This window comes from Phallusia mammillata, chromosome 2 (assembly GCF_965637545.1).
Source record: "Phallusia mammillata chromosome 2, kaPhaMamm4.hap1.1, whole genome shotgun sequence".
Lineage (NCBI taxonomy): Eukaryota > Metazoa > Chordata > Ascidiacea > Phlebobranchia > Ascidiidae > Phallusia > Phallusia mammillata.
In genome coordinates this window covers 18827137-18855135 of record NC_137253.1, presented here as the reverse complement: position 1 = coordinate 18855135, position 27999 = coordinate 18827137, and the positions used below count along the sequence as shown (strand labels likewise).

At 37.5% G+C, this 27999-nt stretch overlaps 4 protein-coding genes across 4 annotated transcripts; 3 read left to right on the top strand and 1 right to left on the bottom strand.

Annotated features, from left to right (window-relative positions):
• Nucleotides 1–1089: 1089 nt before the first annotated feature.
• On the top strand, nucleotides 1090–5493 carry LOC145212483 (crystal protein-like; the record flags this gene model as incomplete). The annotated part of the gene is made up of 9 exons (XM_080080613.1): nucleotides 1090–1314; nucleotides 2121–2377; nucleotides 2726–2864; nucleotides 2941–3149; nucleotides 3252–3396; nucleotides 3460–3630; nucleotides 3797–3949; nucleotides 4503–4697; nucleotides 4862–5493. Coding segments are annotated over 9 exons (1674 nt in total), but the record flags the coding sequence as incomplete, so codon positions are not given.
• Nucleotides 5494–10508: 5015 nt separating this feature from the next.
• On the top strand, nucleotides 10509–14813 carry LOC145213103 (crystal protein-like). Its single transcript, XM_080081341.1, has 9 exons — nucleotides 10509–10910; nucleotides 11201–11457; nucleotides 12397–12535; nucleotides 12618–12826; nucleotides 12929–13073; nucleotides 13137–13307; nucleotides 13474–13626; nucleotides 14014–14208; nucleotides 14471–14813. Exons 1-9 carry the CDS (start codon nucleotides 10509–10511, stop codon nucleotides 14648–14650), a joined length of 1851 nt encoding a protein of 616 aa, XP_079937467.1. The 3' UTR covers nucleotides 14651–14813.
• A 33-nt stretch (nucleotides 14814–14846) lies between these two features.
• LOC145212482 (26S proteasome regulatory subunit 4) lies at nucleotides 14847–22926 on the bottom strand. Its single transcript, XM_080080612.1, has 10 exons — nucleotides 22511–22926; nucleotides 20621–20777; nucleotides 18574–18698; nucleotides 18314–18499; nucleotides 17946–18074; nucleotides 17719–17815; nucleotides 15782–15971; nucleotides 15400–15551; nucleotides 15182–15336; nucleotides 14847–15124 (listed from the first exon to the last, which is right to left on the bottom strand). The coding sequence occupies exons 1-10, from the start codon at nucleotides 22511–22513 to the stop codon at nucleotides 14990–14992; spliced, it is 1329 nt and encodes a 442-aa protein (XP_079936738.1). The 5' UTR covers nucleotides 22514–22926; the 3' UTR covers nucleotides 14847–14989.
• A 3027-nt stretch (nucleotides 22927–25953) lies between these two features.
• Nucleotides 25954–27979, top strand: LOC145213939 (sorting nexin-2-like). The gene has a single exon (XM_080082346.1). The coding sequence runs from the start codon at nucleotides 26045–26047 to the stop codon at nucleotides 27569–27571; it is 1527 nt and encodes a 508-aa protein (XP_079938472.1). The 5' UTR covers nucleotides 25954–26044; the 3' UTR covers nucleotides 27572–27979.
• Nucleotides 27980–27999: the final 20 nt, after the last annotated feature.

The window sequence follows — 27999 nt, the reverse complement described above, 5'->3', positions numbered from 1 at the left end:
GGTGTCAATCCAAGGTCCTGTAATATTTTATCATACGAAGTGGTCCCCATATACCCTAAAATTAGTTTAGCCGATTGGTGTTGCACATTTTCTAGTGCTTCACAGTCAGAGAGGTTACAGTTATCGAATAAAATGTCGCCATATTCAAGTGTAGGAAGAACGCAAGACCTATAAAGGGTAAGGATGATATGCCGAGAGACTGTGTTCGATATTTTGCGCAATCGGTTAACTTTGATTTGTGCTTTGTGGCAAATGTAACGAATGTGGTCATGCCAAGAAAGTGTTGGTGCAAATATGAGGCCGAGATATGTACGGGTTTCAGGCAGAGCTACACCTTTGAAAAATATTTGAGGAAGATTGGAACTTTTACAGAGCGATAGTACTTTAGATTTGGAGGGATTAAAGTTAATTGCCCAAGTGGAAGCCCATTTGTCGAGGTGGTTGAGATCTCGCTGTAAAATTTTTTGAAGTTGATTTGGAGATTTATCCGAATAATAAAGGGCAGTGTCGTCAGCAAAAAGTGAAATGTTAGAGGTTAAGTTATTGGAGATGTCATTAACATAAATCAAAAAAAGCAATGGTTCTAAAATTGAACCTTGTGGGACTCCGGCATTTGTAGGTAGTAAGGTTGAAAGGTTGTTGTTCAGGCGAACTTGTTGTACACGACCAGTTAAGTACGATTTTAGTAGAGGAAGCAAATTGCCATTTATCCCAATTTGTTGTAATTTATAATTTAGTACTTTGATATTCTGATTGCATCTTTTACATCGTAACACTGTTTGTCGACATAAAGCAAACACTATGCGTGTACAGACAAACCCACTTGTGACTAGCGAAACTATTTGCAGCCAACAAGGTTGAGTCGTTGGTTATTTCTGTAAAACTAAAAAGACTTAAAAATAACAAAACAATGAAAGCAACAACAATCGTGGTTATTGCGGGACTAGGCTTGATAGTAACTTTGGCTATCGTCCTACCTATTGTGCTAATTTTGCCCCAAGACCAGGGAAGCACGGATATCCTAGTAACAGGTGCTGACCCTTCGATTTTCAGATCAACGTGAAATGCGTCGAGTCAGCGTAATATTATTATATTTTGACAGTCAACGAAGGTCCAGTGTTAGGAATAAAGTCGAAGGAGGCCGGAATATTTTGGGGAATACCATTTAGTCAGCCTCCCGTTAATGAATATCGCTGGCGGAATCCACGGGACCCAGTGCCATTTCCAAAGCCCTATTGGGACGCAACGTTCAAAAGACCGGGCTGTCCTCAGTTATGTGACCAACCTGCTTCTGAGTATTCATGTCCGCACGCGGTGAGAGTTAGTCATATTTGCAGCAATCAGTTCGACAGATTATTATAAATGCGACAATGATTATGATTTATAATTCTGACAGTCCCACAAGTCGTGCCTCATCTCGCATGGGTTGCAACAAACAAAAGAGTTATTTTTGGACAGACCGTAAACGCATTTCCTCAAAAATCTTCTTTTGCCGAAACTCATCATGTGTTAGTCCGAGTCTTACCTGTGGTTTCTTGAAGGTGTTTCAAGAGAAGGTTAATTTTTGTCCCCGAAATTCGAGACAGGAATGTGAGCGTTTTTGCACAAGACAGGAATGTGAGCGTGCGCGAAAATGTGCAAGCGTAAATGTGCGCACATTTTTCGAAAATGTGCAGGTCAAAATGTAAAACACTGAAGCACTCAAAAACAAAGAAAACGGTAAAAAGAGGGGGGGGGGGGGGGGGGGGGGGGGGGGAGCCCGAAACAAAATGTAAAATAAGGTAATAAATTTTCTGAAAAAGCTAAAAAGCAGTGGCCATTCTGTATGACATTTTTGCAAAAAATGTAGGCTATATATGTTACTAGATACGACAGACACCATTAAAAATTAAAAATACAGGGGTGTTTGCAACATCTATGCAAATGAGATCCTTGGTGTGAAAGAGACAGAAAAATTGCCTTTGGTGCAATTAGGGCACCTGTAAAACATGGCCTGCACATTTTGGCATCTGCACAGTTTCGAAAAATGTGACAATTTGACCTGGACATTTTTACCCCCCTTATTCAAATATTCGCCATAAGCCCTGTTGCCAAATTATCAATACGGTTGATACTTGCAGACCGACGAAGATTGTTTGTATCTTAACGTGTGGATTCCAGACAAGCTGCTAACAAAGGCAAAATCAAACTCAATCCTTGATCATGAACATTATACAGTTGCCACTCAATATTTAAATGGCGGAAGCCATGAAAAACTGCCAGTGATGATTTGGTTTTATGGGGGAAATTTCCTCAATGGGGCAGGTTCATGTGTTTTGTATGATGGCAGAAAAATGGCAAGTTTGGGTGATGTCATAGTTGTTACTACCAATTACCGGTAAGATTAGTTAGTTATGTTTAAAACTTTGAAGCATTTTCATTTCGTTCTTGCTCAAAATAGTATTGTCACGTATTAAAGCAGCATGAAAGTGGATAACTTCTTTCAATATTTGAAATCAAATTTTTCAATCCCTAAGCAATTTATAAATGTAGTCAAAAATCTTCCATGTTAACGTATTATAGGCCTATCTCTTTCCGATTTTGCACGAAAAGAAGCCACTTTTTTCCTTACCAACCATTTATAACGTGGTGCGGTTTTACGCAAATCAAATTGATTAAAACGCGGATGTTCCTCCTGCTGTTAAACTTCATTTTTTGGTTTGAAAGATAATTTTCCGGTTTGCAGGGTCGCCCATTTGGGTTTTTTAGTGCAAGGAAACAGTTCCACTGACGATGGAAAGGGAAATTTCGGAATTTGGGATCAAATAAAAACTATGGAATGGGTTCAAAGGAATATTGAAAACTTTGGTGGCAATCCCTCACAGGTAACAAAATTGAAGTAAGGGAATCTAAGGTTATCGATGCAATGTTGGTAAATTTTGCCATAAATTCAAATGTCAGGTGACACTATTTGGACAAAGTGCGGGAGCTGAATCGGTTGGAGTCCATTTGACCTCAAAATATAGCGACCGTCTATTTCATCAAGCTATTATGCAAAGTAATCCATTCGGTTTGCCGTTTCGCGATTTACCAGATGCACAAGAATTCGGCGGACGTTTCGCAGAGGCATGTAACTGTCCAAGAAATGACATGGTCTGCTTACGGTCCAAGTGAGTTTGCAACTTTTAAATTCCTGTAAAGTTTGTTGTTTTAAGTGTTACTAAATAGATTACACCATGGCAACAGTGTACAAAATATTGTTTCATTTGCAGAACATTGCGAGAGTTAGAGACGGCTTTTAACAAAACAGCGTTAGAGGTGACTGATCCAATGAAAATAATGCTGCTATTTCAACCGTGGGCTCCTGTGATTGACGGTGAACTACTTCCAGATCTTCCAATCAGAATGTTTATGCGGGTACGTTTTGCAGACACAACGTGTGAATTTTGTAAAACGTCCTGAAAAACAACGTCTTTTTAGGGAGAAGAGCAAAAAAAGCCCATGTTGTTAGGTGCAACTGTAGACGAAGGAATGATTTTTGTCGCTGAAGCATTTCCACGGCCCGTTAATGATACTGCATATGAGATTATTTTACGAGCAGTTTTCAAAAGAGGTTTAGCCCAACGTGTTTTAGAACAATATCCACCTACAGTGAGTGAAATGGAGCTTTATAGCCGTTGGGTTCAACTTAACTGCTATCCGCTTTGGAAAACGACTTTTTCAACAAAGTTTCTTCACACTTAAAATAAAGTGACTGTGCACAGTAGAGTGTGTATTTGCTCATTTACACGATGGAAGAAACCGAAATTTGTTTCAGTGCAATGGAAGAGTTGATGGCTGTGATAACTGTGAAATGCTAAACAAATTAGCGACCGATGCATTGTTTGTTTGTCCCCAAAGAAATGCAGCCAACTCGTCAGATGGAATTGATCAGTGGTGGTACATATTTAATCAAACCTGGTCGTTTTACGTAAGTATAAAAACGGTTTTAACAATATTTCAAAAAAGGGCCAAAGGTGGTGCACTTTCTGGTTTTCTAACATCAGTTACGCAGGTTGAAACAAATGCACCGTGCCTCCCCAAAAAGGTTCGGATCCAAACCGTATATTTGGTCATAGGACTGAATAATTTCGATCGTATCGGGCGGAACTTAAAATCCCCGCTTTAACCAAACCGTCGGTTGTTAAAGCAGGTGAACTCATTTATTACACTCCAAAACGACTTTTGTAATACGTATAGGCGGAATAAAACACCTATTATTTTGCAGATAACGTGTTAGGCATGCTAGGCTTTTCTACATACAACACTTGCTTACTTTATGGTCTTTTAACCTGGCGATATTAAAAGCATAGGCATTAATTTCAATATAAAAGTTCGGTTTTACCGACACATCGCCATTACGGCATATTCGACCAGCCAAAATTTCGCTGCAGCGAGTTCAAACAATGAGACGATAGAGTCTCCTTGCATATATTAGTGTTGTCATAGACTGCATACACTTTGGACTGTTATCGTTTTTGCAGGAGCTATGGGAGGAACCATTGTGTTTTGATCGTGTGTGTCATGCTGCCGAACTTGCATATATTTTCAATGTTGAGGAACTAACAACTTACACTTTCACTGCAGACGAAAAAACATTTTCGAACCGTTTAATGTGGTATTGGACTAACTTTGCCAGATACGGAAACCCGAACGGTTCGGGTGGAGGTACAATAAGGGTAAGTAGAACAGAAGTTTGCTAAAAGTTCCATTGTAAACGAAAGATTTAAAAACGAAATTTTTTGTTTCTCGATTTTTTGCTGGCTTTACATTCCATTTTAAAAATTTGTTCTGATTGCCTGTTGACATGCGTGTGTTATTTGAAAGCAACATTTAAATTCAGAGCTTTCGTTCATCACGAGCAGTTGTGACACCAACTGCTTGGCCCAGTTTTAACCAACCCCCAGCCAAACAACTGTACACAGCTCTTCATCTGCAAGCAGCCGGGGATTCACTGTTAAATGAACCATACGAAGACATATGTAGTTTCTGGGACACTGAAGACGCGTATGGTGAACATTAATGTCAAAATAAAAATGCGATAGAAAATTGGATGGACAACAGTAATTCGTCGTCACATTTTACCAACCTGCTGTACAAATTCAATTGTAACTAATTGGTTAGCTTCAGTAACTACTACAAATTCCACCTTTTTGCTTAAAAATGAATATATTATTACTGACATTAAAAACAATATAAAATCAGGCTGAAGTGATTTTGTCTCGCATGGAACAATAGTGACTTGAGTAATGTACTATTGAAATTTATACTTCAAGTTAAAAGTTGCCTAAATGTCCGCACCGGACAAATCGTGTTTTGCTTAACCATGTTCATCAACGTTTACGTCATTTGCAAGCGTCATTCGAGCGGCGTGTGTATTTTTCTATTTTTCGGTGTGTTAAAAATTCGTCGCTTGGTGTTTCATCCAGCATTGAAAATTCAGTTTTACGATCAATTCGCCCCTTCAAAAAGAAAATAAACATGATAGACATCATTTACCGTTCGTCACTCAAAAGAAAAAAGAAACTGCCAACCAGCTCGAATCAGCGAAAGGTCAAGGGACTCGTATCTGTTCCAATAAAAACTAAAGAAAAGTGGCTTTCTTACACGTTTGCAGATTAAATATGTTACACTTGTAGGCACGCCTGCCTCGATGGCGACTTGTTAAAGGTGGCTACAATGTAAACTATGATGTTCATTGGAAATTATTTGGAGAGTCTGATCTTTGCATCTCAATAACAGCTGACTGATTAACAGCCACACATATGTCTCTTCTTTCTTTGTATTCTTGAATAAGGTTAAAGGCGAACGTCCAAATCAGCTACACATCCACATGGGGATAAAAATAGAAGAAAATAGACTACCAGATGAATAAAAATAGTCTAAGAATAGACCCAGAATTCCCCGGCGACAAAGTCGAAAATAAGCTATATATATAGTAGAGCAAAATATTGGCTATTGCGTGAAACCTTTTTTCCTTTAAGTTATAGAATTCATTTTAGGGCAAAGGTGCAATTTATAAAGTCATAGCGCCCTCGAACCGAGCTGCTATGCTTCTTCTCAAGTACGAGCGGCTGTGTTCTACTTTAAACTTGAAACGGAAACGACAGTATAAACAAGAGGAAGTATGCGTAATGATGAACAAACACCTGTTTGTGCAGAACATTCTAGAATAACAAAATGACTCAAAATATCTTATGACTTGCATGAGAACGGAAATACCAACACTAGCATCCAGTTAAAAAGAGGTTAAACACTTCCCCTACATGCTGTGCAACATTATTGCAAACAACATGCTAACGTTAAACATAAACTTTGTGCACATTAATATCATGACCGCTACAAAAGCTCCCCCACCAAAAGGGTGTTAAATGTGTTTGAATGAAAAACACATTTCGAAATCCTACAAAATTTGCGTGCGACACTTTACAGCGACAAAAAAACATACTAAAAACGCTGGGTGACGATGGAATGAAACAATACTTTGCGTTGCAATGATAAATAATGTCATAAATTCTTGTCAAATATGAGTATTGACTCTGCAATTCTTGTAGTAGATATGGTAGCATGAACGAAAATGCAATGAATATAACAGTGAATATGTCGACAAATATAGACGAGCAAAAATGGTTAAAAACAGGGATACCATTACTTTTTTTTTCGTATATATATATATATACCACGTAAATATAACAATATACTAAAATGTAAGTTGCGCTATTGCCTTAACCACGAAGTTTACCTTAACACTGCGTTCAATAAGTATGATACAATATATACATATTTTGGGTAGCGAGACAATATGGAAAATTCTGCACTTGACTAACAATGGCGAAAAGGTTCACTAACAACATGCAAAATAATTTAATTGTTTGATGTTAAAAGTTAGTGACATGCAATAAGATATATATTGACTCTTTCCTATAACTTTGGAAGCTAATTTTAACAGGAACAATGTATGAAGTGAAGTAAGATTATATGTGAACAAGGGTAATGTTGGCGTTAATCTATTTACGAGTAAAGGGCTGACTGAAATGTTAACGCCGTGTGAAAAGCTCAGATAGCTGATTGTCGTCGAATTGCTTCCTGTTGATCTTGTTGTTGTTTGACGTCTGAGTTCATCTGTTTTTGTACTGTCACGTGTGTGATGACGTGGCAGGTAAAAAAGGTGGTTAATAGCACTGCAAAACTGGTCATGGATATGACGATTGCAAATAATTAAGTTGGTGCCAATTGTTGCACGTTGGTACCCACTCGAGAGAAAGTATCGTTCGCTCGTGGCTCATAATTTTGTAGGCTTGTAAATAGTAGGAGCTCGTGGCTCGAAATGTGTGTTTGTAGACTTGTGAATAGTTGGAGCTCGTGGCTCGAAATGTCTGTTTGTAGACTTGTGAACAGATGGAGCTCGATGCTCGAAGTGGTATGCACCATGCAGACAAATATGGCGTAGAACGACGTCGTGTTTCGGTCAGGATGCTTGTTTTCTTGGGTTTGGGCAATTGTCTTCAGCGTAACTGAGCTTACTTGTTTTTGACAAGTTGGTTGTTTACATGTGAAATTTGTGTGTGGAAAATGTGTGATCTTATTAAACAGCTCAAGCCAGGGAGTCAATATATATCATGCAGCGTTAGTAGCAAAACAAGAACGTTTCCGGCTTGACAAAGGCCGTTGACATGAAACGTGAAACATAAATTGACGGTCATACACACCGAAGCACACGTGACACTAGCAAAAATATATATCAATTTTTACTGAATTATAAGTTATATACACGCACACAGCTTAACATGCAACATACATCGATGAATAAACATAACTAATTTATCTTGAAAAGTGTTACTAAGCGAATAAAATATATATTTTACAACACAGAAAATTGTCAAGTGCAGATTTCACACGAACTTACTTAACACATGAAAAGATGTCAGTCGGAGCGACCGCGTGAATTTCATTTCCGTGACCTTGGTAGTCGATTTCTTCCTCCTCTTTTGTTTCTGATTCCATTGGGATGTCAGTGGCGTTGCACATAACTAAAATGTCTGGTTGTGCTCGAAAAGTCTCTGGCAAGTTCGGTCGAGCGTCAGGGCAATCTGTGAGTAACCCTTGTCCAAATGACGACTTGTTCGAATCACTTTGAACGTGCTGTCCGAACCTTGCTCGTAAAGTACCAATTTGAAGTGACATCTGCCTGCGCTGGAAGCGAGTTCGGAAGATCTGTAGCAACTCGTGGGCACCACTTTGTGGCAATGCCTGCTTCGATGGCGACTTGTTAAGGGCGGCTACAATGTAAACTATGATGTTCATTGGAAATTATTTGGAGAGTCTGATCTTTGCATCTCAATAACAGCTGACTGATTAATAGCCACACATATGTCTCTTCTTTCTTTGTATTCTTGAATAAGGTTAAAGGCGAACGTCCAAATCAGCTACACATCCACATGGGGATAAAAATAGAAGAAAATAGACTACCAGATGAATAAAAATAGTCTAAGAATAGACCCAGAATTCCCCGGCGACAAAGTCGAAAATAAGCTATATATATAGTAGAGCAAAATATTGGCTATTGCGTGAAACCTTTTCGAACCGAGCTGCTATGCTTCTTCTCAAGTACGAGCGGCTGTGTTCTACTTTAAACTTGAAACGGAAACGACAGTATAAACAAGAGGAAGTATGCGTAATGATGAACAAACACCTGTTTGTGCAGAACATTCTAGAATAACAAAATGACTCAAAATATCTTATGACTTGCATGAGAACGGAAATACCAACACTTGCATCCAGTTAAAAAGAGGTTAAACACTTCCCCTACATGCTGTGCAACATTATTGCAAACAACATGCTAACGTTAAACATAAACTTTGTGCACATTAATATCATGACCGCTACGCACTCTACAAATTGATTAACCACATACACTATTTGCCATGCTTACAAGACATGTACATTTTCTACACAAGCAAATTAAATCACAGGTGTACTCAAAAACACTGAACATTTACAAGACAAAAATCGACTTGACCGGCAATAAATTACGGCCCGTGCTAGGGTAGTAACTATAGTGATGCACCGAACCTACCACTAAAGGTTCGTACGCCATAAGACCGAAAAATTTTAGGCGATTTACACCGACCTGAATTTCTCGTTTTATTAAAAGCTGAACTTTGCGTGGTTGATGTAAATGAACCCATGTTCGACATTTCAAAACAATTTTCGCAACACGTCCTATGAACAAAACATCGACTTTTTGCAGTCAACGTGGCTTGTGTTTTGTAGACACAACACAACAGTTAAGACTTGGCGTTTTGAATTGACGATATTAAAAGTTTAGTCAATAACTTCACATCGCAAAAAAGTTCCAAAACCGAAACATAGTCAATATTCAGCCGAACATCACTGGTAGTAACCTCTTAATGATATAGCAGTCGGTACATAGTATTTATACAACAACAATGTTTGGCATGGGGCAGGGCCAGTGGTCCAAAAACTTTTTTACGCCGCATTTAAAAAAAATAGTGATGTGATGAACGTTAAACTTGTAATTCAATGCAGTCTAATTTCTGAGGCTTATTTTTTGGGGCCCTTAATGTATTTTTTCATGTGTTTTTAACAATGTATCCTCGTTTTGGGGGATGAAAATATAAGATGGATATGCATCACACATGCAAATTGTAGAGTTTGAAGCACCTTTATTAAAAAAACTGTAAGAGGATCCATAAACACAAGTGTGGTTAAGTGACGTCAATTAATCTAAGTTATCAAGTAAAAAAAACTGATTATTTTGTTGAAAATGTCGAAAAAATTTTCTGCTAGTAATAAGAATACTTTTTTTTACAAATGTTAGTTTGTAGTTTCCTTGATGCGAAAAACCTACGTTATTATTCGGGCAAAGGCTGAATGCAATGCACATAAAAGCTTGCAAAAATATCTTTCCTATAAGATGTGTTAAACTCATGTGGCCACATTTGTAAAACAATCAGGATACCTTTCTGCACTCAACGATCAACTTGATGTCATTAACGCGAGTCACAATTCTGCTGACGGAAAGGTTAACTTGTTGCAATACATTACCAAACTAACAATTATTGTTCTTTTGGTGCTTATGACTATATTGCGTATATCTGTTACATCGTAGCAAGTTTGTGGCGTTTTTGATTGTAATCCCCGACGTCTTTGATGTTGTAGGTAGCATGGTGCTAATTTACTGTTGTGCTCCAATCACTGCTTCAACACAAAACTTTCTTCACGACTTGTGAATATTTCCCAAGGAATGACCGAGCAGTTTTAAATATCTGTGGGTTTTAGGTGGGAGCACAAAGTTTGTGTAATGATTAACGTGCTTTGATATTCTGATTGCATCTTTTACATTGTAACAATGTTTGTCGGCATAAAGCAAACACTAATCGTGTACACAAACCCACTTGTAACTAGCGACACTGCTTATCTGCAGCCATTAGCAAGGTCGGGTCGTTGGTTATTTCAAAAAAGAAACAATGAAAGTAACAACAATCGTGGTTATTGCGGGACTAGGCTTGATAGTAACTTTGGCTATCGTCCTACCGATTGTGCTAATTCTACCCCAAGACCAGGGAAGCACGGATATCCTAGTAACAGGTGTGACCCTTCGATTTACAGATCAACGTGAAATGCATCGATCAGCGCGATATTATTATATTTTGACAGTCAACGAAGGTCCAGTGTTAGGAATAAAGTCGAAGGAGGCCGGAATATTTTGGGGAATACCATTTAGTCAGCCTCCCGTTGATGAATATCGCTGGCGGAATCCACGGGACCCAGTGCCATTTCCAAAGCCCTATTGGGACGCAACGTTCAAAAGACCGGGCTGTCCTCAGTTATGTGACCAACCTGCTTCTGAGTATTCATGTCCGCACGCGGTGAGAGTTAGTCATATTTGCAGCAATCAGTTCGACAGATTATTATAAATGCGGCAATGATTATGATCTTTAATTATGACAGTCCCACAAGTCGTGCCTCATCTCGCATGGGTTGCAACAAACAAAAGAGTTATTTTTGTACAAACTGTAAACGCATTTTCTCAAAAATCTTCTTTTGCCGAAACTCATCATGTGTTAGTCCGAGTCTTACCTGTGGTTTCTTGTTAAAGGTGTTTCAAGAGAAGGTTAATTGTTGTCCCAAAAATTCTCAATACGGTTGATACTTGCAGACCGACGAAGATTGTTTGTATCTTAACGTGTGGATTCCAGACAAGCTGCTAACAAAGGCAAAATCAAACTCAATCCTTGATCATGAACATTATACAGTTGCCGCGCAATATTTAAATGGCGGAAGCCATGAAAAACTGCCAGTGATGATTTGGTTTTATGGGGGAAATTTTCTCAATGGGGCAGGTTCATGTGTTTTGTATGATGGCAGAAAAATGGCAAGTTTGGGTGATGTCATAGTTGTTACTACCAATTACCGGTAAGATTAGTTAGTTATGTTTAAAACTTTAAAGTATTCTTATTTTGTTGTAGCTCAAAAGAGTATTTGTCACGTAGCATTATGCAAGTGGATGATTTCTTTCGGTATTTAAGATCAAATTATTTAAGCCCTAAACAATTTATTAATTGTCAAAATCTTTCAAACCTATAGGCCTATTCTCTCTTTCCAATTTCGCACGAATTGCAGCCAAACTGCTTTTACCAATCGGTAATAACCAGGGTTACCAAACCGTTCTTATTTCTAATAATTTTTGTTGTCCTTATTTCTAAGAAATGTCCTTTGTTTTTGACTTGCGTCCTTACGTTGTCTCATTTTCAACATTTACAAAACTTCTATCTTTTCTCTGTCATCGTGGGTTATGTAACATACCAAAATATGTTTTTGCACCGAGATTTCGTGACATCATAAAAGAAAATCTGAAAAAATATGGCATGTGACATGTCTTGGCTCGTATTCCTTATTTTGAGGTCCATGTCGATGGCAACCCTGGTGATAGCCTACGTTACTAAAAACAAAATTGCCAGCGATGTTGAAATAAACGCGTAGATTTTTTTAGCAAAGGTTTTGACAAATACATGATTGTCATTGGTTTTGTTTGGTTGTTATCATCTCATGCTGTGTGCAACTTTTTATCAGTGTAACGAAATTGATCAGGCCCTTCTCTTTCTGTGTATACAAACGCGCCTGTTACTGCTTGTGCATTATTCATTTTCACTGATTATAAAAAATCAGTTTGTCGATACGTTTCCCCAACAAAATGTCTGCGTTTTATTCAACATCGCTGGCAGTTTTTGTAGTAAAGAAGTTCTTCAAGTCCGTACCTTGCGTATTTAAGTGATAACGTGATTCGATTTTGCGCAAATGCAACTGATTAAAACTCCGTTTCCGTAACTTAAGGACTGTTTTTTTGGTTTGCAGAGTCGCCCATTTGGGTTTTTTAGTGCAAGGAAACAGTTCCACTGACGATGGAAAGGGAAATTTTGGAATTTGGGATCAAATAAAAACTATGGAATGGGTTCAAAGGAATATTAAAAACTTTGGTGGCAATCCCTCACAGGTAACAAAATTGAAGTAAGGGAATCTAAGGTTATCGATGCAATGTTGGTTAATTTTGCCATAAATATAAATTCAAATGTCAGGTGACACTATTTGGACAAAGTGCGGGAGCTGAATCGGTTGGAGTCCATTTGACCTCAAAATATAGCGACCGTCTATTTCATCAAGCTATTATGCAAAGTAATCCATTCGGATTGCCGTTTCGCGATTTACCAGATGCACAAGAATTTGGCGGACGTTTCGCTGAGGCATGTAACTGTCCAAGAAATGACATGGTCTGCTTACGGTCCAAGTGAGTTTGCAACTTTTAAATTCCTGTAAAGTTTGTTGTTTTAAGTGTTACTAAATAGATTACACCATGGCAACAGTGTAAAAAATATTGTTTCATTTGCAGAACATTGCGAGAGTTAGAGACGGCTTTTAACAAAACAGCGTTAGAGGTGACTGATCCAATGAAAATAATGCTGCTATTTCAACCGTGGTCTCCTGTGATTGACGGTGAACTACTTCCAGATCTTCCAATCAGAATGTTTATGCGGGTACGTTTTGCAGACACAACGTGTGAATTTTGTGAAACGTCCTGAAAAACAACGTCTTTTTAGGGAGAAGAGCAAAAAAAGCCCATGTTGTTAGGTGCAACTGTAGACGAAGGAATGATTTTTGTCGCTGAAGCATTTCCACGGCCCGTTAATGATACTGCATATGAGATTATTTTACGAGCAGTTTTCAAAAGAGGTTTAGCCCAACGTGTTTTAGAACAATATCCACCTACAGTGAGTGAAATGTAGCTTTATAGCCGTTAGGTTCAACTTAACTGCTATCCGCTTTGGAAAACGACTTTTTCAACAAAGTTTCTTCACACTTAAAATAAAGTGACTGTGCACAGTAGAGTGTGTATTTGCTCATTTACACGATGGAAGAAACCGAAATTTGTTTCAGTGCAATGGAAGAGTTGATGGCTGTGATAACCGTGAAATGCTAAACAAATTAGCGACCGATGTATTGTTTGTTTGTCCCCAAAGAAATGCAGCCAACTCGTCAGATGGAATTGATCAGTGGTGGTACATATTTAATCAAACCTGGTCGTTTTACGTGAGTATTAAAATAACGCTATCGTACGATCCAAAATTTGTAACAGTTTGTACCAAGTTTATTTACTTTCTGGTTTTCTAACACCTGTTACGTTAGTTTAAATCAGGGGTCGGCAACCTTTTTTGCACTGCGGACCGGTTTGAAAACTAAAATTTTATCGCGGACCGGTCTTCAAAAAACTACAAATATATAGCTATAAAAACGCTTAAATTAGTTTATCATCCCCGGGATACATTCGAAAAATGTTTTATAGCATTTAACCTGAAAAATTATACGGCCCGGTGCCGGCGGTTGCCGACCACTGGTTTAAATAATGAAAGAATAAAGTATCTTTGAAAACTTTGGTGTTGCATTTTTTTCTCACTAAAGTTAAGAACATTTTTGCAGGAGCTATGGGAGGAACCATTGTGTTTTGATCGTGTGTGTCATGCTGCCGAACTTGCATATATTTTCAATGTTGAGGAACTAATAAGATACTCTTTTACTGCTGACGAAAAAACATTTTCTAACCGTTTAATGTGGTATTGGACTAACTTTGCCAGATACGGAAACCCGAACGGTGCTGATGGAGGCACAACAAGGGTAAGTAGCCTAGAAGTGAACAGAAGTTTGCTAAAATTGTAACGGACCCCGTAGAATAGTTAAAAATGTTTGCATAGGCCACTTTATGAAGCAATGAACTCATAAAAAGTAAAAAAGACTTAATGGTCACAAACATTACTCTATTTCAATAAAGAAATTTGACATTCCCCCACTTTTTAGCTGGCCTTGCATTACATCTTAAAAAAATGTTTTGTTAGACTTGACGTGCGTGTGCAATTCAAAAACCAACATTTAAATGCAGAGCATTCGTTCATCACGAGCAATTGTGACACCAACTGCTTGGCCCAGTTTTAACCAACCCTCAGCCAAACAACTGTACACAGCTCTTCATCTTCAAACAGCCGGGGATTCACTGTTAAATGAACCATATGAAGACATATGTAGCTTCTGGGACACTGAAGACGCATATGGTGAACATTAATGTCAAAATAAAAATGTGATCGAAAATTGGATGGACAACAGTAATTCGTCGTCACATTTTACCAACCTGCTGTGCAAATTCAACAATTGTAACTAATTAGTAACTACCGCAATTTTTCCGGTTGTGGTGGTTCTTAACACGTGCATATAAACCTTTGTTGTTTGTTGGAGGAATTAACTCTCAAAACTAGCAAGAATTACAATGAACCACGTTTGAATCATATTCACGGCACTAGTAACAAATTGACCGAGGTCAAATACATTGAAATTTTGGAATCAACAGGTACTGAACTTGTGGTGTTGCCTAATTCAAAAACACATGAATATTGGTTTTATGTCTTTAAAGATAGAGCCCTTGTGGTGCACCCTCGTTTTTGCGATAAAGAACGTTTTCCTTTGATTTTTTGAAATCCTCGCTGGTAACTTTCATTCTTCGTTCACGTAAAGCAAGAAGACCCGCTTCAGTGCAAATCGCCTGGAACAAATGGCTTGAGTAATGTACTATTAAAATTTAAACTTTAAGTTAAGTTACCTTAATGTCCGCACCGGACAAATCGTCTTTTGCTTGGACATGTTCATCAACGTTTACGTCATTTGCAAGCGTCATTCGAGCGGTGTGTATGTTAAAAATTCGTCGCTTGGTTTTTTCATCCGGCATTGGAAATTCAATTTTTCGATCAATCCGTCCTTCCAAAAAAAATATGTCAGATCATTTACCCTTCGTTAAGTAAAAGAATCAAAGTTGCCAACCAGCGCGAATCAGCGCAGGGTCGAGGGATTCGATTCTGTTCGTTGCCATAATGACTTTTACGTCTCCTCTCGAATCAAATCCATCCAGTTGGTTAAGTAATTCGAGCATGGTGCGCTGAATTTCGCGTTCCCCACCAGAATTTGACTCGTATCTAGAAAGAAAATAACAGTTAAAACCAGAAATACAGTGTTCCTACATGTTTGAAGATTATATATTTTACATCCCACATCATGATTAACCACATACAACATTTGCCATAAACTGCAACAGTTCATTATCTTCACAAAAAGGCAAAAAACACAAAAAATATTTTTCTTTATTCATAACATAGTAGTAAAAAGATATAAAATTTGATTTTGTTCAAAAATAAAAGCACTTTACCGTTTGGTACCAATGGCATCAATTTCATCAATAAAGACAATGGATGGGGCATGTTCTTCAGCCACACGAAACAATTCTCGCACCAGTTTAGGACCATCACCAAGATATTTCTGAATAAGTTCTGATCCAACAACTCGAAGAAATGTGGCAGAGGTTTGATTGGCTACTGCTTTTGCAAGCAACGTTTTTCCTGAAAAAAGCAAAACAAAAAAAACTTTTATTTTTTTTATTTTCTTTTGTTTATGTGTATGTAAAAAAGCACCATGTATTTTATTTTGTTTAATGTCAATAGCTATCCACCAGATCAGACAGACATTGCCAAAACAACAAACATAGATCATAAGAACAGAAACCACTATATGGTTGGCACTGCAGAGCATAGAAAAGGGAGAGCACTGCTCATCTGCAAGTCCTGGGTGACACTGTTATTGCCAACTCATTTCTGCACAAATTAAAAGAACTAAAAGTATATTTATATATATGTTCAGAATGGATAAACCCTAAGCCTTGAGTTGGTTTTAATACAGTTTAACTCAGCGCTTCCCAACCGGTGGGCCGCGGCCCACTGGTGGTCCGTGACATACTTTCTGGTGGGCTGTGAAGCTTTTCAAACTATTACCATACCAATATAGAAGTTAAAAAAAGTTACACAGTTTGTGTGAAAGTACTTTCAAATTTAAACTTTTTTCGCAAAAATATAATATTACTCACTTTGAAAGCCGCATAAGATTTCATGTTAAACAAAGCTTTATTACACAAACAAACTGCAATTGTCGCGTCACAACAGTACTTGTACTAGTTGTAAAATCTTGATGCTGGAACTGTCTTTGTTAGCTTTATTTGGTATTTGAGTATCTACAAAATGGATATTTTTTTCCAAGAAAAAAATCCCAGAAAGTAGTAGTGATCTCATAGATCATATCAAATCAGCAAGCTCAGGCTTCACATTAACAGAAGTATTGCTTGTGCAGTTATTACTTTTCTGACAATTTTAGTTCTTTTCCATTGTGGTTTTGTCGCAATATTAAACGGTGGTCCGCAAAAAAATTTTTTTTTTAAGTGGGCCGTGAGCTGGAAAAGGTTGGGGAGCACTGGTTTAACTTTTGCTAGAAAACCCAAAGTATATCAGTATGACCGACAGACAAGTTTTGTAGACACTGACAAATCCAAAATTGTGGCAAATACGCATGGAATTGCTCTAAACTGAATTTCACATACAGGTATGTTGACCTGCAAGTAAACTTGGCCTACAGTAGTTGTGCCAACAACAGGCACTGAAAGAACTTTTTAAAGCCCACTTATTGAAATGAAGTTTATCGTGTGACAAGTCTATTTAATGTGAAAGTAATACAAAATGCTAGATTTTAACAAAACTGTAAACAATTGGGCTAGTACATACAACCTTACAGCTCTGCATTACTGAATTTTGCAGCATAGTGGCATCAACCAAAAAAATGGTTGAAGCATGACTAACAAAATAACAGGATAGTTAATTTCAACAGTAAGACATGGTCGCTCATGTGGTGGCAAGAAAGGCTATGGCAAGAAAATATAGGTCTTTGAAACTATTTTAACCTCTAAAAAAACTGGGATGATGGGGTGAAATTTAATGACCAGCAAACAACGCAAACCACACCATTATGTGATCAAATTGTCATATGTTGAAGGGTGTATTTTTGACCCAAAGAAACCATGGAGTTAAAAACAAATATTTGTTTGTAAAAGGGTAACAAAAAATGAAAATGTTACTAAAGCTTCAAAAATGCTTGCAAGTAATATGGAATGTACATGCCTAAAAGTTTAAAGAGAACAAATGCGCCGATGAAGGAAGCTTTGCTATAGTTGGTGGTAATCAAAATGCTATTTTCATGCAATCAAACCACATGTTTCTGTAACATCTGTAACCATTTTATTGTATGTTGAAAACATGTAACTACCTGTTCCAGGTGGCCCATAGAGTATCACTCCTTTGGGGGGCTTAATTCCCATTTCCTCATAATATTCTGGATGGGTTAAAGGAAGCTCCACAGACTCCTTTAACATTAGGCAGAAGATTAATCACCGCATTTAGCTTTTTTAAAAAGATCTGTACACAAACTACAGGTATTCCACAGATAATAAACGTAAAGCCACTTAAGAAAACTGCCTGTTGCAAACAGATCACCTTTATTTCGGTTATTTGCACATCAAGACCTCCAATATCAGCATAAGATTCCTGTGGAGCCTTCTCCAGCTTCATCACAGTCACCAAAGGGTCAACATCATCACCCAAGAATCCAACTACTGCATGAACCTGCAGAAAACAGTGCAAAGATGTAAGATCAGAATCACTGCTCCAATTTTCTGAAATTTTTTTTAAACAACTGCACTTACATGCAGTAGAATAACTAATATACAATAGTAAATTTTATGCCAGATCATAAAGATATTAACATTTATAGGGTTTAATCAGAGTTAGGAAACAACATCTAGAGCAAATCCACTTTTGATACCTTGCTAGCGACATTTGCAAAATGTGTTTACTACATTTACCTTGTGATTCATTAAAACAGTACATCCAGGTTCTAAAAGGTCTTTATCGACAAATGAAAGAATGCTGACATAGTGTTCAGAGCCCACAGAAGTTGACACAATAGCATGATTCTCATCTATAATTTCTTCCAAAGTTCCCACCGACATTGGCGACCCCCTTAAATCATCTACCTTGGTTCTTTCTTCCTTAAAAATCAATTTCTTTTTAATTTCACTGACACTGAAATGCAACTGCATAATAGGCCGCATATAAGACTTACTTCTTGTTTTTCTTCTTGGGGCTTCAATCTCTCTTGATTACGAATAAATTCTTCTTCCATTAAAAGATAATCTTTAATTCTCTCTTGCTTTAACAACCGCAAACGACATCGTGTATGAGGAGTCACTGTCAATTTAAGCAACAAAAACATGAGCATGCTGAAACAGGTAATCTAATACCTAAATACTTCAGTTGTTTTTTGTTGTATGCTTTCCATGCCTTGCCATTAATTAGCATTTCAAACTTGTATATTTTTTTAGCAATCATGAATGAGCGTTTAAATCCTAATACTTCTAACATCCAGTGAAACAAACCTGTTAAACTATTAGTATTACCCAGAAGGATGAAAATATCTACCCCTAACCCCAGAGCTGCAAATGCAGTCACCCTCATACAAAATCATCGAATGCTTACTACAAAAGTGCACTTAAGTTGCACAGGAAAAAATTAAATAAAGTAAAAACAATATGAGTTCCTCAGAAAAGAAACCTATGAAACGAACTAGAAATGTGGCTTTCCTATATACTGTACTTCCATTTTATATATTTAATATCCTATTTACCGGTGACTGTGTTTGCAAACAAAAAAGGAATGGGTTCCCACACACACGTGTATCCGCAATAATTACTTATGTGCGATTATGTAAGGGTAAAAAGAACAGAAAAAGTACTTCCAATTTAATCTCTCACTCTAACCTCGATATTGCTTTCCTAGGGAAATTTACCCAGAAAACAGTTCTATTAATGTATAGTGAGACACTATAAAACCACTAGCTACAAAGGTATACAAGAAACTGTTTTCAATTAACTTTGTTTCGCAAAACGAATTCCATTGACCTGCATTTAACCTCTAGCTGTGCAGATGCCGAATGACCGTTCAATGACTTTTTGACACAGTTTTCAATAGCACTCTGTCCTAAGTGTTTAACAATAATGTTTTGTCCAATTTATACATGACATAAACATTGTTTTTTAAATAATTTAAAAATAAAGAAGCTATGCTGTGACAAAAAAGTTCTTAACTGTTTTTGCAATACGTAAAAGATGACCTCGTATCATGCGGCAGCCAAGCTGACAACACTCATTTAATGACCGTTTATCACAGCTTTAAACAGCCGCAATCCTACACCATTGACCACTCCCTTGGGATTTCTGTATTACAGTGTCTGAAGGTCTACATATTCAGGGATGTAAAGGTGACCACCAATCAGGCTAAAATTTTAAATACTAATCAGGGAATACAAACAATTGTTCAAAATTGCAGCACATTAGGTCTTGTATTTTTTGACATTTCTGACTGGTAAACTTGAAAACACATATTTCGGAGTTATGGGATGAATCTTACTAAAAGTTCCAAAGTACTTTAGGATACTTTACAATGCACCAACCAATAGTGATGGGACGATACCAGGTTTTGAAGTGAGTACCGATACCGAGTATGAGTACCACATGGTATATACCTTCGATAACGAGTACGATTACCGAGTACTTAAGTAGAGTGTTGTACTTAGTTGTATATCACTGGCTAATTTATCTCCAATGGCCAGGGTACAGGCAGGCACACACACATGCAGAAAAATGTAATCTCCATATAATAGCGAAAAAAATGTAGGTAACCTGACAGAACGTTTTCTTGACTTTGTGCTGTCCGAAGCAAATATTGGCATAAAGTTGCCTGTATTCTTATGGTGTAAACCGGCCTTTGGCATTCGCACGTTGGTATAAAACTGAGACAAAATATTTCGATTCCGAGTATCGATACCACTGAAATCGTCCGATACCATTGATGCCGAGTACCGGGTACCCGCCCCATCACTACCAACCAATAGTATGAAACTCCTGTTTGTAGAGTCATTTTAAATTTTTCACGTTTTTGGAGTCTGTGTTCAGGAGGATTAAATATGGATAAATACCTAACATGTGTGTAAATTTGAATACATTTGAAGCACTCTTTCTTGACCAAACGACTGAACAAACTAGCATTGGACAAAAACAATACATGTACCCTTCAGAGAAGGGGACCCATAAGGATTAATTAACAACATATACCACTTGGCAGTTTGTTTGCTGCATCTGGTCCCTTGACTTTTTTGCGCCGTTTACCAACTCGGGTGGGTAATGGACGCTCATATTTCTTTTTTTCTTTTCCTTTGTCTCCCTTTTTTCCATCTCCAGTTCCACTCCTCCCACCACTTTGATTTTGACCCTTAACATTACAGTATTTTGTTTTGCTGCATTTCTGATCAAAAACCAAGCAAGCTTTGGTGACATATCAGTGTTGCCAGGTTGGTGATTTTGTCACCCATTTGGGCTCCTTATAAACATCGAGTGGCAGGTCTTTATCAGTGTTTGCAAGTAGTATTTCTTGGAAGTGACTGTGACAGGGGTGCAAAAATGCGGTCGCAACGTCGCGACATACCGACACATTTATAAACGAGTAAAACGTGCTTTAGTCTGCTATTTGTGCAACTAAGTTTGCAAACAGTCACTTCACACAGAATTATGACTCAGTTGCCATTGTAACGCATCTCTGGGTCAGGTTTGGACGTTTGCTGTTTGTATCTGAGAACATGTAAAACGAGCCGAAAGACCGATTTGCCGAATCAGCAATTTTAACCACGATTCGTCAGGCGACGGGTTAAAAACTGGATATCGGGCAAGCCCCAATTCCAAAACCTATGCCAAGAGGCTATGCCGTGATGTTATCGAAGCACAGTGCTCCGCAACCTGCCGCCGTATGCGAACTCGGAGACGAATTAGTGCATCCGCGAAACTGTATATGGAAGTATATGTGCTGGCGGTAATGCATTGATTTCAACTTAATTTTAGGCTATAAAACTGGTATATATAAATAGATTATTCGGGGCTACTAGGGTAATCTCGGTAGCAATACGTGACAGACTTTTTTGTACGCTATTGTGTGCAAACAATGCCAAATGTCAGGCAACAAACAACTTAACAATTTAGATATTGGCGTCATTAACAATTGAAACAAAGGCATAAACTTTCAGGTCCAAGCAAATGGGATATTATGAAATAAACCAAAATTCTTTAAATCACTAGATTATAAACAATTTGAGACATTTGGTGGCTGTTTGTAAAATAAGAACCTGTGATACGGCTATTAGTAGTGAAATGGCTGTTCATTAGGTGGAAAAAGACACATACACAAAAACGTATGTGCTACTAAAAATTTTTGCGCGCTACCAGATTCCGAAAAAAAATTTGCACCTCTGGACTGTGACTATGTAATGTGCATTGATTGCACTAATATGCTGTTTTAAACAAATTAGTTTACGTTGGACAAAGGAACTGACTAAAGAGCCAAGACCCACTAATAAACATAGATATAATGCCTTCTGTTTTTTTATATTATATCCCCATTTACCAAACAGACTAACTAAGGCTATATTTGTGACTATACAATATGAATGTTCAGTGGAAAAGGCTGTATTGTTATAAAGTTCGTTTTGCTTTATAACTCAAGTCTCTTCAGTTAAATTGTTTGGCAACCTTATGTCAATTTACGGGTCCACTTATGGTCCAGACCAGTCAATACTTTTACAATGTCAAGTATGAAACATGAATAAAACATTTTAGTGAATCAAATCCAGTTCACAAAGCATGGCAGTGGCATGTGCAGGCATTTTTGGCACATGAAAATTTTGCACCAAAGACATTTAACTGTCCTGCTTTGACCGTTTTTATGCATGCTTAAATTGGTCTTGCAAGCAGAGGACACATGCCTAAGATCACATAACTGCCATGTTCTGCAGACGGGAATAAAATCAGATTTGACTCCATGCTAGCATACTTTTTGATGAAGTAAATGCAATTTTGATAACTTGACCTAGCAACAGTGAGGTGTTTGTTTCAACAAGGTTACAAAAAGTGAGTTTGTTTGTGGTTATACATTTACTTTAACCAGTTAAAACTCACCATTTTTATGGAATAGGCCTAATGACAAAACCGATCAAAATCACAAAAACAAATTTAACCAATATTAGTTGTTTTAGCTGTAACTTTCTGCAACATATAAATTTATAAATAATGATTTTCCGCAATAAAGTTTTGCACATAAAAATATAGTTTTGTAAAGCATATTGAAATTATTAGTCGGGTCATTACTCAGGCTGACTAAAACGGTGCTTTAATGGTGTGATTTTTCAATTCGATTAAATCTTTTCACCTTGAGTTACTGAGCAGGTTAAGTTCTTATTTATTACAAAATGACATTTAGTGTTTATTACAGGACCCTTTCCACAAATAGTAGGCATTGTATGTGAACAATCACTGATTATATATGAAATTATCTGCAAAATAGTTGACAAAGCAACAGCACTTCCTAATCGGAATCAGTCAACAAATATTGTTTAACAATATATATTTCACCCATAAGGCCATCATCAGTCATCATATTCAAATTTGATTATATTTGAATAAGAACAACTGATGGTGACCTTATCGATGGGTGAGAATATATCATTAAACAGTATTTGTTGACTGATTCTGAAGCACTGACGCATCAACTATTCCTATTTATCGTCATTAGGTCGGGGCTGCGCCTTGAAATTTTCAAAGATTGTTTACCTAAACTAAACACAAGCTTTAAAATAGACATACAACGTTCCAGCAAACCGGAAACATATCAAAATTTAATTACAACGCGACATTTTCACCCTAAAATGTTCGATGTGCGCTGGCCTTAAAATTTACTGCTACTGTTTTAAATTCACATGATGTGATGTTCTCCACATGTTCGTCTTTAAAATGAGCCATAACTAAAAGTTCTAGTAATTTTTAAGCGGTATCGAAAATTAATAACTTTGACAGCGGTTGACCGCAGCAGAGTTGCAAGCGGGCCCAAAATCTGAGCCCGAACCCGAAAGTATAAGCCCGAAGCCCGGCCCGAACCCGAAACGTTTTTGAGAAGCCCGTTTAGGCCCGAAATTTTGATTAACAGGCCTATCCACGAAAGCCTCGCAACAAAGGATGAGAAAGAAAAAGACAACAAACACAATGAACAATAGTAAACAATGGCGTAAACAATATTTTTTAGAGTAGGGTGGGCATTAGGTCAAAGCCAGAGACTTGTTACTTATAGCTGAGTGATTTTATTTAAAAAAATGGCGGACACGGAACGTAAAGTCAGGCCCGTTTTCTCACAAATACCTAAGCCCGAACCCGGCCCGAACCCGGCCCGAAAAGCCCGGCCCGACTTGCAACTCTTGACCGCAGTCCGCAACCACATCACATCACTCTTCAGATACAGACTCGGACGTCGGATCAAATCTGCTCCGTGCAGGCTAATCGTTCTTGTGTTACTTTGTTTTTTTTAAAAAAACAAGTACACTTTACCACAATATTTGAGGTAACATAACAAAATTTCCTGTAAGCCATAATTTTTTAAACCTTCCGGCAACCATTTTAGCAGAGATACTTTTTATGTTTGGCGAGAAATTATTGAGTCAGGTTTAAAAATGAAGAGTTATTTTTTTCAACCCTGACCTAAAAAAATCACAGAAAATTTAATTACGATATCTGAGTGGGCAAGTTTCTCATCGACCCATTATATATAGCATTTTTGTTGTTGGATTGTACCGACCCAAACACTACTTGAAAAAACATTACCACAGATTGTTTCCTTAAAATGCGTTTTGATCGAACCCAGGTGAAGACCCACTGCGAGACAAACTGCAGCGAGCAGATGGCTTTTCAGCGCTTTGTTATGATACCTGAAATATTGTGCCCTAATTTAAATTTCAGACGATGTGGCCGGCATTTCTCAATAAAACTGTTCAGTTAAAACGCACCGGGATAATGAGAAAGCGTATTTTGGAAAATAATCACTAGTAGTGTCAAAGAGACCTTTAGTTATTTTATTTTTATTTATTTTGTATTTTTTGGGGGGGTAAATACTTCCATCAGTTTTTGGTCGATTTTGCCACATTTTTATTTGCAAAAGTGGATTAATTTTCCGTAATTAAATAAAATGTGCAGTTAATGCACTGTGAAGTTCCCACTCTTTAATAAACAAACACAATAAGGGCCCAACAAATTGAGCAGTTTGCAATCTTTTTTGTTTCTGGAGTAACGAGAAATGTAAAACCATAGAGCACTAATAGTGCTCTATGGTAAAACCTATTTCTCAAGGACTACGAAACTCCTAAAATTATTGAACCAGAAAATTTTCATTACAAAAATGCGTTTTTTCGGATTTTACGTTAAAGTTAAATCATTAATCGGTCAGGGAGCCTGACCAAATGGGGGTCTGACTACGCGAGCCAACCGTAGTAAAGACTATGGTAAAAGCGGCAACTAAAACTATTTGATTTATTGTTTTTTTTTTTATTTGTCTTCAATCGAAACCCATTTTTGTGCTATACCATTTCGAATAGTAAACAAATGATCACATGAGAAATCAAGACACTTGGCGTAAACTGGTACTTCAAAGAAAGCCTGCTTCCGCACCTCGCACTCGCAGTGACGAGGTTGTCGTTACTTGTCGATTTTAGTAGGGACGGATAAATACCATTTTTGTCGACTAAGGTTATTCACACTTGAATGTTTTAAAACAAATGAAAACAAACAGGTTATGTTAAAAAACTATTATGTAACAATCTTTACATTATTGTAATATATTTTGTGTGTGTTAGGTAGTTTTGGTTGAGTTCAGTTTATTTTGCTTTGTAAAAGAGCACATGGTGACCCAACTGCATTGCCCAGTGATCAAGCTGAATATAGGTGCACACTGCACAACATTAAAACGTTATGGAGCACAAAACAGTGGATGCCACAGCAATGGGTGGTACTAAATACTACATTGTTACCACATGGTACTGCATGCATGCAGTACATGAAATGTGATAATGCAATCCACAACAAGGGTAAACTAGACCAGATTCTAGTATTATTTCAATGATGAACCCTACCTGAATTCATCTAACCGTCAGCGCTTTGCCGCTTTCGAAAGTCCGCAAAATTATAATTTTCGCAAAAGCATATTTCTTCACAGCTTCCTACCTTGTGATGATATATATGCGGCCTAATGCAGTATTTGGTACCACCATGCCACAATTAGTGGATCATGGGTCATGACTGAAGGTGCTGCAGTTATTTATGTTTTATGAAGCATTATGTAGCAGTAACTCACTAAAAAGTGAGTTTGGTACCCCTTGAGTAAAAGATGACTGTAGGGGTAAATTTGGGTGGGAGCAGTCAAGGGGGGCCTAGAATCTAACCACCCTTGTCAGGAAAGGTTCTGGCTTAATGTTGTAAACCTTTATGAATTTGATTTGCGCACATAAATTTGTATCTGCAAAGCAAGTGACTCACCTATCTTGGGTTTAAAGACTTGTTTGCGTTTTTTTACTGTTTAGTAATTAACACAAGCTCTACATGTGTTTTTGTTTTAGTTTGTACTGCCTTTTTACTTGTTCAGAAACTGAGTAAAAATACTGTTGCCTTAAGGAAATGGATGATAGCAGAGAACCACCACCTCTTGATGACTATGAAAGTGAAGAAGAACAAGATGCATATGTGCCACCAGTTAAAAAAGAGGAGGAAACGGAAGTGGTGGTAGTAGAAAATGTGGACTTGACATCTGATGTGCCTGAAACAACAGAACCAGCTGTGTCTGTTGCTGAATCCCAAAACAGCAATGACAAAGCTGAGAAGGTAGAAGATAATGAAGAAGACCTTTTTCAAAGTGCGAAAGAGTCTCCAGCTGCCTTGCAAAGTGTTTCTTTGGATAACCCTCCATTTGAAACAGGTTCTAAAATTCCAGTTAGCAATGATCCACCTTCAGTTGCAACTGTGTATCCGGCTTTACCCAAAGAGGAAGATGATGAATATGATATTACAATTGATGTTTCTGATCCCCACAAAGTGGGTGAAGGTATGAATGCTTATATGTCATACAAAGTTCGTACCAAAACCAGCATTCCAGCTTTTAAAAGACCTGATTCAACAGTTGACAGAAGGTTTAGTGATTTTTTAGGTCTTCATGAAAAAATGGTTGGTAAACATCGCCATGCAGGTCGAATTGTGCCACCAGCACCAGAAAAAAGCATTGTTGGCATGACTTTGGTGAAAATGTCAAAGACAGAAGAGGAGGCAGCATCCATTGATTTTGTTGAAAAGCGTAGAGCTGCCTTGGAAAGATATTTAAACCGTGTTGCAAAGCATCCTGCACTTGTTCAAGATCAGGATTTTCATGATTTCCTGGAACAGCCAGATCTTCCACCGGCCACAAACACAAGAGCTCTGAGTGGTGCTGGTGTAATGAGGTTGGTAAAAAATGTAGAAGGTGCACTAAATAAGATGACCATTCGAATGAATGAAGAAGATTCTTGGTTTGAAGAAAAACAACAGCAGATTGATAGCTTGGAGCAACAGTTGCGAAAGTTACATGTGGCTTTCGAGGGTTTAGTCCATCACAAGAAGGAATTGGCTGTTAATACTGCTTCATTTGCCAAGAGTGCAGCTACTCTAGGAAATGCTGAGGAACATACAGCTCTATCACGTGCTTTATCTCAGTTGTCTGATACTTTTGAAAAAATTGAAACAGTTTATCAGGATGAGTCAAATACCGAATATTTTGGCATTGCAGAAAAACTAGGTGACTATTTGCGCATAATCACCGAAATCAAAGAGGTTTTCATGATTCGAGTCAAGAGTTGGCAAATCTGGCAAACCAATGAGCAGGTCCTACAACGTAAAAAAGAATCTGAAGCAAAAATGCAAGCTGCTGGAAGAAGTGATAAGATAGCTCAGGTGCAATCAGAAATTAAAGATATGGAAATCCGAGTGGAAAGCAGCAAAAAAGATTTTGATGAGCTTTCAGTTGCTATAAAGCGTGATATCCAACGTTTTGAGTTGGATAGAGTTGCTGAATTTCGTCAGATTGTGCTGCTATTTTTGCAAACTTTGATGAAATGTCAGGAACAAACCATCAAGAACTGGGAAGGTTTTATGCCTGAGGCAAGGGCTATTGCTTAAATACCCAAATCGTTTGCATTATTCATTATAACCTTTTCAAGATGTATTCTCTCATCCCCCCATTAGAAATACTTAACTCCGTAACTTCAATTTCATGATACTCTGTGTATGTGTAGATTTCTATGTGATTTAAAAAGTGTAAAACTGCAATGTTGATGTGTATGTTCAATTACATGTTTCCTTTTTGAGTGCAATACTTTTCTGATTATGCCAAATAATGATTGACATTTGCGGCACACAAACTAGATGTGAGACTTTACTCAAGAATTAACTTTAAACTGATAACTGTACTCTAATTTTAAGTTTGTTAATTGAAAAACAAACAAACATTTGTGCTCTTGCTTGATTGTTTTTGGATTGAAAGTGTACATAATTCTATCACTGATCATATAAGTTGTGTCATTTCAGCAGGTGTAGAGATTTTTGTT